Consider the following 15,710-nt stretch of genomic DNA (forward strand, 5'->3'; position numbering starts at 1 on the left):
TAGTGCAGGAGTTTCATAATAGTTCATAGTGTAGGGTGACAAGATGTCCCAATTTTATAGGAACAGTCCCGATTTTGAGTCTTTTTCTTATATAGGCTCCCATTACCCCCCACCCCTTGTCCTGATTTTTCACACTTGCTGTCTGGTCACCCTATCATAGTGGTAGCCCACCAGGGATAACCAAGAGAAGCTAACTTTCCCATAGTCATTTCTCTCTGACATTGGAGTAAAAGATCTGCTGGTTCCAGGCCAGAGAGGTCATCTTTTTCTCAGTAGCTGAAGGGACTTTCCTTTTGGAAACATCCCTGTTTAGTCAAGTTCATTGTTGAACAATTTCTTATGAAACTCATCTTCATTGATTGACATTTAGCTCTATATGGAGGGGAGAGTTAGTTTTTACCAGCTCAACATAAGCCTTTGAGTTTTTGCCAGGTTTACTTTAAATTAACTGTTTGGTGGTGGTTATGACTCATGTTTTCCTGAGAGATTCTCACTCTACTAACTAATGGGATTTCCTGGAGTTTATAAGTTTACCTGAGGAGGACTGTCAAAACTGTACTTTAAGGGTGTGGTCCAGAAAATATTCTGTCCTTTTAATGCCAAAGACACTGCCTCATTTGGATCTTAACCCATGGCTTTCTTAAATCCGATCACCCTTCCTTCAGAAAGGAGAGTGAGTTTGAACCGACACGCTTTGCATACAGTGTTTGTTATAAAGGTTTTGATTATACCTCTTACCACATGAGCGTGCAAACAGAGCATATAATAGAACCTATAATTATCAAGTCTAGGAACAGAAGCCAAACTATTTGATGTGAGAAGCACGAATGTTCATCTTTCCAGTTTCTTGGTTAACAATACGAACAGCTGTGACTTTAGGGCAAGTCTGGTTAACAGTTAACTGAATAGATTAATGTGTTCCCAGAAAGAGTGACAAACACACACATAAAGACGTGAGCAAAACCTGATAAGCCTATGAAAAGTGAGAACCAGACACAAACTGCCTTCAGCTGGTCCCTGGCATTCTAGGTTTTTCCACTTGGCAATCCTTTGTGCTGATTCAGTGTGCACAGGCCCACATGTAGTTAAGCAGGTTATTATGTTTAAGTTGACTGAGTCTTTACTTCCCTTTGTGATGCTGTAGTTCTTCTGTTGGCTCTAAAATAAGACATCAGTCAGTAAAGTTTACAACCTGCCATGTGATTCTGGGGTAGTCCGCAAAGGACAGATAGTTGGTTTAAATTGTTAACTAACGTGCTTGCTACCCACTGCTGAGGCATGAAACCTATTAAGAACCACTTGTAAACACTGTTGCAGTTACCCTAGCTCTGAAATTCCATCTGTCTAAGCTTCTTCCATTTTGGCCAGCTGCATTTTGTACTGTTAAATTCCAGAAAATCCATCAGGCCCTAAGATGCATCTAAGTTTCTCCTCTCTTCAAGGTCCCTGATATTGAATCAACCTATGAAGTTGTGAGAGTTGTGGGGAGGAGAGTGGGGTTGGGTTGTTCGGTTTTAGTTGTTGTTGTTGGCTTGTTACACACTAGGTGAATCATTCTGATTGTTTTTTTTATTATTATTATTCAATTCTGATGTCCACATTTTAAAAAGAATGGTAAAAAATTGGAGAGGGTGCAAAAAAGAGCTACAAAAACTATTTGAGGGTGGAAGAAAATGCTTTATAGTGAAAGACTAAAGAGCTCAGTTGGTTTAGTTTATCAAAAAGAAAATTGAGAGGAGACTTAGTGTATAAGTACTTCCTTGGGGAGAAGATACCAAGTATCAAGGGTTCTTTAATGGAGCAGAGAAAGGTACAACAAAAATCCAGTTGCTGGAAGCTGAAGCCAGACAAATTCAAATTAGAAATTAGGCACAATTTTTTTAACAGTGAGTGTGATTAACCACTGAAACAAACTACCAAGGCAAGTGGTGGATTCTCCATCTCTTGATGTTGGTTGTCAGGTCAATATTGGATTCCTTTCTGGAAGTTATACTTCAGCCAAATACGAATTATTGGGCTCAGTACATTTCACACAGTTACCCATGTAATGGCCTGTGTTATACAGGTGGTTAAACTAGATGATATAATGGACGCTTCTGGTCTTAAAATCCTATGAATTATTTGCACTCCAGTAGCACCTAGGAGGGGAAGTCATGAGCCAGGCAGGATCCTATTGTGCTAGTATATTAAGTCATTTGGATGTGGCTTTAGTCCCTTTCGCCTGTAAAATGTTTGATAGAACATTCTATAGATAGTTGTGTGGGGGGGAACCACTGTTCTTTTAACCCATTCAGTGTTAAACTATTCAGTAGCTATGTAATCCAAGCCTATTTTCACCAAATATAATTTCCACTAATAGGGTAAAAGTGAAGATAGGTTCCTATTTGGTCAGTGGGTTCCTTGTTTCTTCTTGAAGAGGGGTTAGTGGCTCGCAAAAGCAAGGAGAAACTATGCTTTTAGCAAAGATTTCACAGATTTTAGCAAAGATTTATGGAACACTTTCCCCTGTGACCGTTTTATGTAGACTATTTGCATTAGTTTCAGACGAATCTATCAGGCTGATTCTCTTTGAATAAGGACGGTGACCTGTGCTGAATTCCTCTCCTTTCCAATGCCCTTGAAACTAACTCAGCCCCTTGCTATGTGTCAAAGTGCAGTATACCATGGAGACAGCTGAAAGTTGCTGTGTTCTGTGTGGCTTGCTCAGCTCTGATACCTGCATAGAAACCATCTACTGCGGAAATGCAGATTTTCCTCAGTTCACTGCAGGAGTTTGGACTTGTGAAAACCTTTACCTTCAAACCATACAGGGGGAAAAATGGGATTTTCCTTCTCCTTGTGTGTGTCTAACTTTTCACTTGGCTCAATAAACTTTGAAAATTAAGTATGAATGGTTTGTGGCAAATGCTTAAAGGAAAGTCTCTCCATTGTCTTGTGTGGTGCAGCTGAATAGCTCACGTTGTGGATGTTAAATGTACGCAGTATATAAATGTGCTGGGTTTCTTATTCATTCTGTGGCTATAGCAGTTAATCACAATCAGGTTGCCTTTGGTGTCAGAAAGGAGTCGTGATTCAATTAATTGTTTGGCCATGAGTGGCTGCATTTTGGGGATGTTGCATTTCACTGATGTAAATGCGCTTCTAAGCCTGTTTACTGAATCCAACATTCATGAATCAAACCACATGACCCACCACCCTTGTGTCAGATGATATTTCTTGTTTGATGGCAAATGACTGTTATGAAACAGAATACTGTCTGATCATCACTGAATTCTGCAAAAACGGACAGCTGATCCAGTGTCAATATGCAGGTTTGGTAACAGACCCAATCCTTGTGATGGAGCATATTCTTGCAACATGCTTGGCTTGAATATTTTATTTTTTAAGGAGCTGCTCCTACTGAAGGGCTTGGGATGCTTGTGCAACATGGTTAAAAACAGCAAATGTGCTTTTTAAAAAGCCTAGTTGAAATTTGAAATAAAACCAACCAATTGATGGGGACCCCTGCTAGAAATGGACAGAAGGAGGAAGTGGCAAGGGAAGCAAACAGAGCCTATCTTAAAATGGGACAGGATGAGGAGCTTTCATCAATATGAGAGAGGTGGGTTGATATAGGTATGAAAGGGGCACTCTAAGGTCAAACTCAAATGCACAGCTGCTTGTAGCTCACAAAAGCTTATGCTCAAATAAATTTGTTAGTCTCTAAGGTGCCACAAGTACTCCTTTTCTTTTTGCGATACAGACTAACATGGCTGCTACTCTGAAACCTGCTTGTCTCAGCCATTCAGATGTGCTCATCACCTTAAGATCTAGGTGCCAAATGCTACAAGACAGTCACCTGCCAATATAAGATACAGTAATGGAATTCCTAAACAGCAGGCGGGGTGCGAATGTAGATATGAGTCAAGAAAAATCTCACAAAGGAAGTCTAATGTAGTTGTACTGTTACGGGTTTTGAAATCCAGCAGGTGCCAGCTGCTCTGCCCTTTGATAGTCGGGTATGTGAACAGCACAGGCCGGGGGTGATATGGACCCAGTGAGCTCACGTTTGTGCAGATGTGTGGACTGCCTAAATAATCTACCATGTGTTACACTTGTGCAGACATGGGTCATCCTGACATAAGCGTCCAGGGTACCAATTGTGACTGAGCTTCTCATTCCCACTTTGTCCCCGGAGTTCCAGAATATCCTACTGGAATACGCTCCCTTTTAATGGGGAAGGCAATAATACAGTACAGTCCACTGAGCTCTGTACTGTGGATCACAGCTACCCACCCTATTTTTCAATCAATATGCAAGAGTCTACAGGTCCCAACTTTAAAATCCTGTCTCATGCTGAATAGTCTGGCTGACTGCTCAAGGTGGACTGTTACATGCTGAGAACTGTAGTTTGTGTGCTGCCCAGTCCTATCATAGATGAGGTTGGGTGCAGTTCGTTCCCATTTATGCAAATTAAATGCAGCCCTTGGGCTCACAGCAAGTTGCCTATGTGGCCCTAAGTTGGGCAACCAGGGCTAAACTTTCCCTCACCTTGGCTGGAGAAAACACAGATGGATCCCATCACAGCCAAAGCTAGTGGCGCTTTTATGACCCTCAGGGTGACAATTCATTGTTTCTTATCTCAGAGCATTGTGCCTGAATGCATTTGTCTAGCCAACAGTCAGTCAGTCCTGTTCGCAAGTCAGAATCCTGGTGCTCTGTATCACCTGAAGGAAACCTTCATTTCTTTCAGAGGTGTTTCCATAACAATGTTAACTTTCTAACATATATGGTCCCAAACTTCTGTGAACAAGTTTTAGATTCTCTCTGTTAAAATTATCACCTACAATTACCTGCTCCAGCACAACTTGCAAAATCACACCTCTTAAAATACAGAATCTTGGTAGCTCAGCTGGCTTGGGGTTGACTCATGTGTGAAGGTGATAGGTATTCTGACGTAGATAGAACCAATCATTTTGTGACAGCCATTAAACGCACCCATGACATGCAAAAAATGCTTTATTGGAAATGTTCACTTGGCTAGTTTTTCTCTGACTTGCAATGGAAAGTCTGTTAAAGCACCCGAAGAAAAAAAGCAACACTTCGGAATCTGTCAGCAAATAACCATTACCAACATGCAAAATACTTACCATGCAGTTTACAGAGAAGAAACTTTTCCTTCATCGCTCCTTTGTGTTGAAGAGGCTTTTTCTGAAGTAGAAGGTGCTTTCTACATGCAATCAACTAACACGAAACACCAGCGTGAGAGGCAGAAACTCTTATTCCTCAAACAAATTTTGTAGGCAACAGTCATCCTTTCTAAAACTGATACTTCTATTGCTTTTAAAATTTCATTAGTATTTTCTAGGTCTGATTCTTGCTTATTTGTATTAAAGTAGCAAGTAGAGCCCCCAACAAAGATCAAAGTTCTTCTGTGCTAGGCACCTACAGACACCTAGTAAGAGACAGTGCCTGCTTCAAGAGTTTACAGTCCAAATAATCAAGACAAAGGTATAGTATTCTTTGTATCTTGGACAAGTCCAAAAATCATTGTGAGGCAGGTCTTCATTATCATTTTAACTGGTCCCATCAAGCAGACCAATCTGATTGGTTAGTCTAAAATACCCCATCTAAAATTAATGTTACCTACATAAATACCTCTTCTTTTAAACACACAGTCTAGGTATATTTCCAGTGGAGGGCAGGGAAGGGGTAGCTTTAAAGTCTTTAACTTAACATTTAATAAATGGCTTTTGGTCAGTGAATCATTCTGGAAATATCATTTGGGTTCATGTGTCAATTAATGCTGTTCCTATCAAAAACAGCACATTCAGAAATAATATCAAAATATGTATAAATCTTGCCATTCCAAAGGATCCCAAAACAATTCACATGCTGACCCTGGGCTCATCACAGTGCCTCTGGAACAATGTGTACCTCTCAATGTCATTAGATACTAGAAGTGTGGTGGTCACTTGTATCAAATCCTCTGCTCACCATCACTTATAGACTTTCTCATCATTACTGCTTTCCATGTTTCTCCCTGCCATTGAGTACCTAGGATCTTTCTTTGAATATTTTTTCCCCAGAGATATTAGCATGCTTTTTTCCAGGCTGAATCTCCATTTCCCCCCTATTTCTAATCTCTTTAGGGGCCAGTTGATTAATCTTGACTTACTTCTACTTAACACCTTCTATAATAATGTAATTTGCAAATATCATGAACATGTTGAGCTGTTTGCTAATGATCTGGAAAGGGAATACATCTTAAATAGGATGGAACCTAAGACCAGACCCTGTGGTTACCTGATTTTTCCATGTGCAGCCCCAAGTTTTAAAGTTGGCTGTTCATCTTTCCCTTTGTTTATGTCTGGTTACTCAGCCTAAGACACTGTGGTGATGGTTCTGCAACTTTCCACTTCCTGTCCCCATCCCTAGTCCTCCCTTCATATTTTAGATAAGTTAAACCCTATCCCCAGCAAAGTTACTGCTACTAATTAGGTGTTCAAATTTCTATTCAGCCTCTTGGCACTTAACACCAAATCTGAATGGACATATGTAAAGAAGGGAAACAGTACTTTCAAAGCAAAGCCTGTCTACAGAGGTGTTTAACACCAGTATATACTGTAATATACTATGCGTATGCTCAAGGACAGCATTTTAAAAAAGAAAACCACAGCTCAGTCCTTGACTAGCTTCTCCATAAATGGCTTTTAAAAAAAATTATCTGTAGGTTAAAAACATTCCTATGTGTTACTGAGGTTAATTGTCCGTGGCAACTGGTTTAACTGGTTTTCAGAATGTAGTTCACAATTTCTCCCAGAGGTTTGCTTCTGTGTGGGATGGTCTGTATTGTCCTGTATTCCTGGTAGATTAATTCAGTGTAATGAAGTCAATATTATCTTAGTTTCTTATTTGTCCCCTTCTAGCAATTATTTGACAGACCTATTGGTTATAGTTGAGTATAAAATCTGCCTGGTAAACTAAGATTTTGTGGAGGTGGTTTTGTTGTTTTATCCATTTTTAAAATTACTTTGTTCTGTTTTTTCTCGGCCAACTAATTCCCTCCAACTAGAGGAAATTAAGGCCTTCCTGGTTTGGTAGAGACTGCTCCAAATTTCCTGGGGTCTCATGTAGGTATCAGCCACCGGGTTTCAATAGTAGCACTCCCACGGTAATCAAAGAGGTAACATTATTCGTCTTTCAAAGTAAGTCCCTCTGCTACTGTTCTAACCAGAACTGCCAGGGAGGGAGTGATCAAAGACAGACGTTCCAAGGATTGCCTTGTGTAGTCTGTTTCTCAGAGCAGCATGCAAGATATATTGCCATTCCCATTTTTAATTTGTCTTTTCAATAAATTGGACTTCGTCCCTATTCATCAAGGGAAGCTTTTGGATCATGAGCCGCTACAGAATGCTAACTAATTTCATAATACTCTGCATAAGGTGACCCCCTTACAAGTTCATCCTCCAGCCGTGTGTAAGCTCTGATCCTGATTTATGTAACCTTTCATCAGAAATTGTCTGATCACTCACTGTGTTGGCACCTTGTGAGCTGTATATGATTTGCATTCTCAGTCTCAGGGAAAAAATTGTCCGTCTACATGTATGGACAGAAAAACACATGAACAACAAATATTAAAAACTGGTTAATACTTTGAACTTTTTTGTTGCTTCTAAAGTTATGTTCTATATATAATCTATTTTAAATCGGTCTGCAGCAGACAGGTCGAAGCACAGAAACTCCAAATTGGGGAGAAAAAAAAACTTGGTCGTGTTTGTACATTTTAGGGATCTGAGATTAGTGTTGAATGTTAAACCTATGAGTCATGATCATTTTGACTCAACAGGGAGAGCAGGAAGCATAGTGTTATCTGTATATTTCATTGCTAATGTTTGGCTTCTATGAGCTGAGACCCAAATATGTATAAAGATATCCCATTGTGCTTACCTGGAAGGTACAAGGAGAAGTGTGCCATATAAATGTACAGGGGATAACATGATCAATTGCACTATCTTCTTTAAAAGTATATTTGGAAATATTAATAACAAAGCTAATGTAACTGAGATACATTCTTGGACTCCTTAACTAGAAGATCTAGTCTTCGTTCCTCTAGGGTTCTGTCTGTGCTGAAAGCTAATTAAATTTTTAGTCCTTCAATCCATAGTGCACAGGATATAAGGGCAGGTGAAATAATTTCTTGACTCAAGTCTCTGTATAAAATATATACTTGTTCCATGTCTTTGGTAGCATTCGTTCTTCTGCCGACTAACAGAAGATAAGAAATCTGAAAAGTTCTTTAAGGTTTTCTATGACCGCATGAAGGTGGCACAACAAGAAATCAAGGCTACAGTCACAGTAAACACCAGTGACTTGGGAAATAAAAAGAAAGATGAGGACTCAGACAGAGATGCACCAGTTAGGAAAAGAGGTAAATCTCCAATTCTTTGCTTTGAAAAGTGACATGGGAGCAAGGCACTGTCTTTATTGAACTCCTTGTGACTGATGCAGTAATGCTCTGATCCACAGAGCAAAGTTAAGAGATCAGTGACATCCTGCCTTGGGATTTCAAGAGCAGCATTCTCTCTCCATCCATTTGTGAGATTGTACTATTGAAATGATGAAATGTATTTGAGATGGGACTCTTCCAACTTGTCTAGCCTGAGATGGTGCCTAAATCTGATTGATAGTAATGACCCTGTAGGTTATGGTCAGTGCCTTTCTAACAATAACCCAGGACTGGAAAAATAGCTTCTTATACAACAGGTCTTCTAAAACTCCTAATGGTGTTATACGCTTGTGACCTGTTCCCTAACAGGCTAATATAAGGATTAAAAACTTCACTGTGATTTGTTGAAAAGTGTGAAAAGGGTAACAGGCTATCATGCTAACCCCAGCCTCTTGCATTGTACTAAATATACTTGTTGAAAAGGATCTGAAGATGGTTAGCTGGTCTGTGTGCGAAACTTTAATAGGAAATGTGTGAATGGATTTTTTTTCCCTAATCCTTTTGTTCAGATTACCAGGTGGAAGGTCTTTCATATGTTCCATTCTCATGTATTCTAGTGAAAGAGCCCACAACCCAAATTACAGAGGAGGTCCGGGATCAGTTGCTAGAGGCCTCTGCTGCTACAAGAAAGGCTTATAATACGTACAGGCGGGACGCTGATCCTGATGACCATTATTCAGCTGCGGATGGAGCCCAGCCTGCACCAGACAAGAACAAAGATGACTTGGAAATGAGCGCTGTGATTACAATAATGCAGCCCATTCTTCGTTTCTTACAGCTACTCTGTGAAAACCACAACCGGGATCTGCAGGTACCGTAGGCAGATGTGCATGTTGAGTTAAGTCATTGTTATCACATCAACCTCTCTAGTCTGTGCCACTTTCCCAGGACAGCCTCAGTTGACCTAAGAGAACCATGCATGTCCTAGTCTCTTTCAAATCCCAACCAACGGGCTGTTTTGTGGATTGCTTGACACAAACTGTGCTGCAATGAAGTCTGTCCGTGGCCGCCACCTATGGCGAGAAGGCACTTTCTCCTCTCTCCCTGGCTCTGTCCTGGCCCCAACTCCTAGTGTCCAACATTCACTGGTTTAAGGAAAAGCAGCCTTGAAATTCATTCAAAAAATAACCATCTTGTGTAAAATTTAGAATATGTATTTAAACAGAGCAAGCACTGATTCTAGGTCAGGGTTTATTGCTCTTTTTATGAGAGGCGGGAGAAATGTAATGGGGAGATGTGCATCCAGGAGAGCAATTAGACTATTGAAACCCTGATCCAGCATATTATTCAAGCATGTGCTTAATTTTCAGTATTTGAGTAATCTCATTGACTCCAATGGAATTATTCATGCGCTTAAAGTTGAGCATGTGACTGAGTAATTAGCTGGAGTGGGTCTGAAATGTGTACCTTAGTAATCTTATCCAGTGCATCTAGTCCTACAGAGAGACGGTTCTTGTTTACAGATTGACTGACTGTAATTAACATGATTCTTGTTCAGCATTACTACAGCTAGTGGCTTAGAATTGAATGTAAATCAGGGTATAGTATATACTAATTGTCTTCATAAAGGAGGAATAATTGCCTTAATTGCATTATTATTATTCTCTATTCTAGAACTGTAAGACCTTGCACGAGTGCTTTTTAGACCTGCCAAATCAATTCCGTTGAACTTGAATGCCTGGTTGCTGGCAATATTTTAAATCAAATCTGTTTGTTAATATTCTGTGATGTGAGCCTGCTATCCTTGAACATTTTGTAATTATAGTGGCTACTTATATACTGGGCTGTTTTATTTTTTCCCCAGACTACTCCAGCTTTGTCTTGTAAAACAATTTTCATACCTTTAGCATCCTTGGGGATAAGTAGGGTGGCAGTTTTATGGGGTAATAATCCAGCCCACACACAGGATCTCTTTTGTGCTACAGTCTTCCACTAGGCACTTAAAGCTATCGAAGAGAAATTGACTGTGAGCCAATACAGAAACTTTTTGGATGGTGCTGCCTACACTGCTCACCATCCTGAACAATTGAATTCCATGAGCAGCAGGTTGTTGCATTCTGCTACAGGAGAGGGAATTAAATTAGAGGTGAGAAAAGCACTATTTCAAATATAATCCTATTACTTGTTAGCTGCCCCAATAGTCCCCTTTCTCCCATGGTCCCAAGGGGGTAGTTTATGCTGGTCTAGCTTTAAGAACTGTCACAAATATAGAATATTGACAGAAGGCCATAACATGACTCCCTACTAATATTGCCAGCTGGATGGCTCTTTACAGGAAGAGTAACAAGGATCTCATGTCTTCCAGTTTGCCATAAATCAATTTGCATGGAGCCTTTGAGTTTTAATACTTACAGCTTTACATCCAGCAGGTATCTACCAAACATTTTTACAAGCCCTTAACAACTGAGTGCTCATTTGACGATGAGCAAATATAGGAACTTGCGAGTCACTGCTGCTGTTGTTGTTGTCGTCCTTTGTGACTTAAGATGATGCATTGCTGTAAGGCTCTATAGAAGAGTATGCTCTTCAAATTAGGAGGAAACCCTTGCAAAATGATCTATGGGATCCCAACGCTACTCAGTCACTTATCAGTCTACTCCTAGTTTCTGAAATAAAATTGCAGATTGCACCAAATTGTCTATATTTAGTCTCTTCCACTTGTACACTCTTGAAGGTACATCTATTGAATCCATCTGTATTGTTCTATTCACAACAATGAGGGAGGAACTATTAATTGAATATATATTTAGCATGGCCTTGCTATCCATTTAAGACCCTGCAGGACTTGGTTGCCTGTGGCATGCTTTGGATTACTTCTCATTTCTCTCCATTTTTCTTTCTGCACTCCAAAGTTATTGACACACTTCTAAGATTTACTCTAGATTTCCAATTAGACCAGTTCTTTTTGGTATATCACTGTGCCAGTTATAAGAGCTCTGCCTTTTAAACAAAGTTGGAATAGCTTTGAATTACTGAGCTGACTGTAGGCAGTCTGTAATCTGTCTTTGGCTCAAGATCAAGACTGTATCATTCAATTTTATTGTAAGGGTAGCTCAGCAGTGAGGAGTCCCTGCTATATCCTGTGCATCTGTTAATTTATATATTTTTGCTGAAGTTGAAAATGTAAAGATGTTTTAACTACTTCCCATATCCCTATATTGTAATTGTCCTCTATTAAGCCATCCCATCACCCTCCTCCCCCTGTTTTTTGGTGGTTTTTTTGGGCAAAGATTTTTTATTGAAAGATTACATAACATGCTAGATACAATTATCATGGCCCACATTATGGAGGGGAGGTGGAAGTCCGTGGAATTTCCTTCATACGTCTTTCCTATATTTTCTCATCCTGCATAAAACTGCTACTTATAATTACTTTCATAAGATGAACACAGTGACAATATAAACAAAAAAATCATTCAGGAAACTTCTGACTATAAACAAAAGAAATGGGCATACTCTCAAAAGTGAAGATCACCAGGGTTGGTGGCCCATTAAGGAAAGGGAAGAATCCTTTGCTTCTGTGCAGACAGGCTGATCTATCATCATATACAATCTTTAGATTTCAGCAGATATGTACAGAAACATCATATTGAGGGAAATATATTATTACCCCTATCCATTTTCCTGTTACCAAGTCAGGTGTTTCTCTCCTGTGAGATTTAAATATTGCGTTAATTGTTTTCTCTGGAGAGCCACACTCAGAGAGGGTCTGAGTCCATAGATTGAATGTTGCTTTTTCACAAAAAGCAGGAATAATCATGTTTTCCCCCCAATATCTTTATTTTCTTACTCATTCCGAATCCTAGGAGGCATACCATAGGAACTGATTATTCATTATAAGTTACACATGCTGCAGGATAGTAATGCAATAAATTTGAACAATAAGACACTACAAGAGCATATAGATTCATAGGTTCCAAAAGCAATAAGGCACCATTGTGATCATCTAGTCTGATCTCTTATATACGACAGGTCATTGAACTTCCCCTGAATAATTCCTAGAGTGTATCTAGGAGGCTGTCAAGGCTGATTCCCCACTCTGGTACTTTCAGTGCAGAAGATGGGGGCCCGCAACAATTCTAAACATTAATACTGGCCACTCCAGGCTGGTATTAAACTCCCAAGGTTACAGTTTTTTTCGGACCTCGGGTGGGTAGATGCTGCCACCACCCAAGTGCAAATAAAACCCCTTTAAACCCAGGAAGGCGCACTTGGGAATTCTTCCCTGTATGGTACCTTCAAGCCCTTTCACCCCCCTCTTCGGGGAAGAAAACAAAGGAAATCAGCTGTTGCCACCAGCTAATTAAACAACATATGCACAAACCTCTTAGGACACAAAAACCCAATCCTGTTCTCAAAAAGGTAAATTGTATTAAAAACAAAAAGAAATAAAATACGTCTGGAACTTGGACTATTGCTAGACAGACAAAAGGGGAGTCTTGTTTCAATTTTAAAAAGTTCTAGCCTTCCCATTGGCTCATTTGGCCAGGTGCCCACTCACTTCCTTTTACCTATGCATGCAGTTAGACTTTTTAACCCTTTACAGGTAAAGCAAGTAGAGAACCGCTACCATGAGGGATTTTATAGGTGTATATTAGGATTAACTTTTATTTGATAGATTGAAAGCAGTTGTCTGTATCACATGAAGAACTGCGACTTTCAGATCTGATTGCCAGCAGAGAAGGCTCATTTCAAAGGGTGCCTTTCCTAGGAATAGTCTTTTTCCTTCTGTATTTTCCCATTATGAAGTTTGTCCTTCAGAGATCAGCTGCTGTGTGTGTATACACACATCCTGGAGATTGCCCTAAATTTGGAAGCTTCAAAAGCTATGGTGCCCTCAGTGTGCAACGGGCTTTATTCATCCTAGCTCAGAGGGAATAATTCTCACCCCAGTACTCTGAAAATAGCTGAGCTTGGCTTTTTTACTGTTTCTCCAGGTCAGGTCCCATCTTGATTAAGAGATCTGTATTTACAAACAAGATCTCTGACATCCTGGTATACATTTAAGAGATGTTTGGAGGCAATTCCATGCAGACACAGCTTAGCCAATCCACATTGCAGCTACCCATCTCTATCTAGATATCTGTTCCAAAACTGGTGTAAATGATGCTGCATAAAATGTGTAATAAAATCAATTAAGACCAAACATCCAGTTGTAGAACTAGGTAAGCCTTCAGTGGTTAGTTCTGGGAGAGGAGTGATGAGGGGTAAGATGGAAAGACAAGATCCATTGCTGTTGAATTCCCAGAGGAACATAGAAATCCCCTCTTCTAATATTTAAAGGTGCCCATCTTCTGCATGGCTTGCGGCATTCCCTGCTGGCCTTGGTAGTTGTGGGATCTAATTATTTTTGCTTTTGGCTTCCTGCCATGGACCAAGTTATCTAGTGTGCTTATTCTGTGTTAAATGTTCATGAGTAAATTTTTAAGGTGGTTTGGATCCATGTCTCTGAAGAAGACCAGATCTTTGCTGTCCATATCTTCAGGTAGCCTGACAGGAAGAATATTCTTTTTTTCTTTTTTGTTGTTGTGGTCGTTGTCCTTTGGTTTTCTAAGTGTTCTGCAAATGATTCTGGGTCTCTTTCATAGCCTTTTCTAGCTGCGTAGTCCTGTGGACTTGAGCCTAGTCTCATCCTTACTGTCTAACAGTTTCTGTTAACATCTTCGCTAACCCAAGAGTTGTGTCCCCCACTTCTTGTATTCTGCCACCTATTTTAGCACCTAGGTTAAAGACCTTGGCCTATAGCTTGACTGAGACTTCAGTGGAGATTTCTTGATCAGGCAATATGCCACTATGGCCATAGGAGTTTAGTCTTCCATAAGTTTGTATTCAACCTGTATAATCATATATTGTTTTCTCTTTTGTTCCTATTACTCTTGCTGTCTCTGGGCTAAAAATCCTGTAGAGACATTCTAATGCTATTCGCAGCTTCTAGAAAATGGAAGGATTAAATCCCCTTCCCCTGAGAGATTTTCCTGCCAGTGGAAGTATTTGTTTCAGAGCTGCTTTTTTTTTCTTTTTGGAAGCTCTGATCTCTGTAGCCTCCAACCTTTTTTCACTGCCTGGAAAACTAATCAAAAGTCAAGATATTAAATGAGCAATCAGGTGAAGTACACTGAATCATTGTCACTTTTAATCCTCATTCATCTTCAGTGCTTTCCTTTTTAGCTTAGCCTTCTATTGAATCTGGCAACATTTCAGTCTCTTTGCCTTAAAAAGAAAGTCATTAGACAATCACTAGAAGAAGTCAGTTGGCAACAGTGCTCTGCAAGCTTGTAGACAAGAGACCTTGCGTGTTCCAAAGTCCAATACGTTCTGTTCCTCTAATACCTTTTTTGCAGGGGTGTGGGGGAGGTTGGCCTTTGAAGTCAGGTGTTGTATAACTCATTAGAAGCAGGCTAGATGGGAAGTGTCATGCTGAAACTTCTAGGAAAAAACAGTGGGGTTGTCAGTTCCTCTTTACAGAATGCCACTGGGAATGTACTGACAAATACTATTGCGTCACTGGGAAATTATTTTTCAGTAATTGATCCTCTTCAATCAAGTATTTCCAAGGGGGAAGCCTTGGAATACATAAAAGATCAAGCATATTTAACCCATGCTGTTAACGACATGTGACATGTCGTTGCAAGAACTGTTCCTACAGTTTCAAGCTATAATTACATTGGAAGAAGTGGAACTGAGAAAATTATATTTGAAGTTGCCTTTCTCCAGGAGTTGCAGTCAGGTGTCTCTTTGACACTTGCATATGGTGATATGAAACCCAGAACTAGAGAATTGCTTTCTCTCCACTCATAGAATCATAGAGTATCAGGGTTGGAAGGGACCTCAGGAGGTCATCTAGTCCAACCCCTTGCTCAAAGCAGGAGCAATCCCCAATTTTTGCCCCAAATCGCTAAATGGCCCCCTCAAGGATTGAACTTACAACCCTGGGTTTAGCAGGCCAATGCTCAAACCACTGAGCTATGGTCTTTTGTGTGGAGAGAGATTCTTCTCTGATTGTTTGTGGGGGAAATATGACGATGAATGACAGTTTTCTTAGATCTGTATGGTCCATAGAATCAAGTGTATCCAACATTCTGCATTCTCTTCTAGCATATCACACATTACTCTATTGCCAGCAGGCCATGAGAGAGAAAGTGAGCAAGAGCAGTGCATTCAAAGAAAGTGAAAGAAGTTGTACAATTGTACAAGAAACAAAGCTATCTTTAAATCCTAAAAG

The 15,710-nt window shown here is 40.0% G+C and overlaps 1 protein-coding gene across 1 annotated transcript in view; it reads left to right on the plus strand.

Moving 5' to 3' along the window:
- The window catches only part of ITPR1 (inositol 1,4,5-trisphosphate receptor type 1), a 233,385-nt gene that overhangs the window by 163,420 nt on the left and 54,255 nt on the right, over positions 1–15,710 (plus strand). Inside the window, exons 40-41 of the mRNA XM_077821751.1 lie at positions 8,230–8,410; positions 9,046–9,299. Of these exons, the coding sequence (XP_077677877.1) occupies positions 8,230–8,410; positions 9,046–9,299 (435 nt within the window). The remainder of the gene's footprint in view (positions 1–8,229; positions 8,411–9,045; positions 9,300–15,710) is intronic.

This window comes from Eretmochelys imbricata, chromosome 7 (genome assembly GCF_965152235.1).
Source record: "Eretmochelys imbricata isolate rEreImb1 chromosome 7, rEreImb1.hap1, whole genome shotgun sequence".
NCBI classification, from domain to species: Eukaryota; Metazoa; Chordata; order Testudines; family Cheloniidae; genus Eretmochelys; species Eretmochelys imbricata.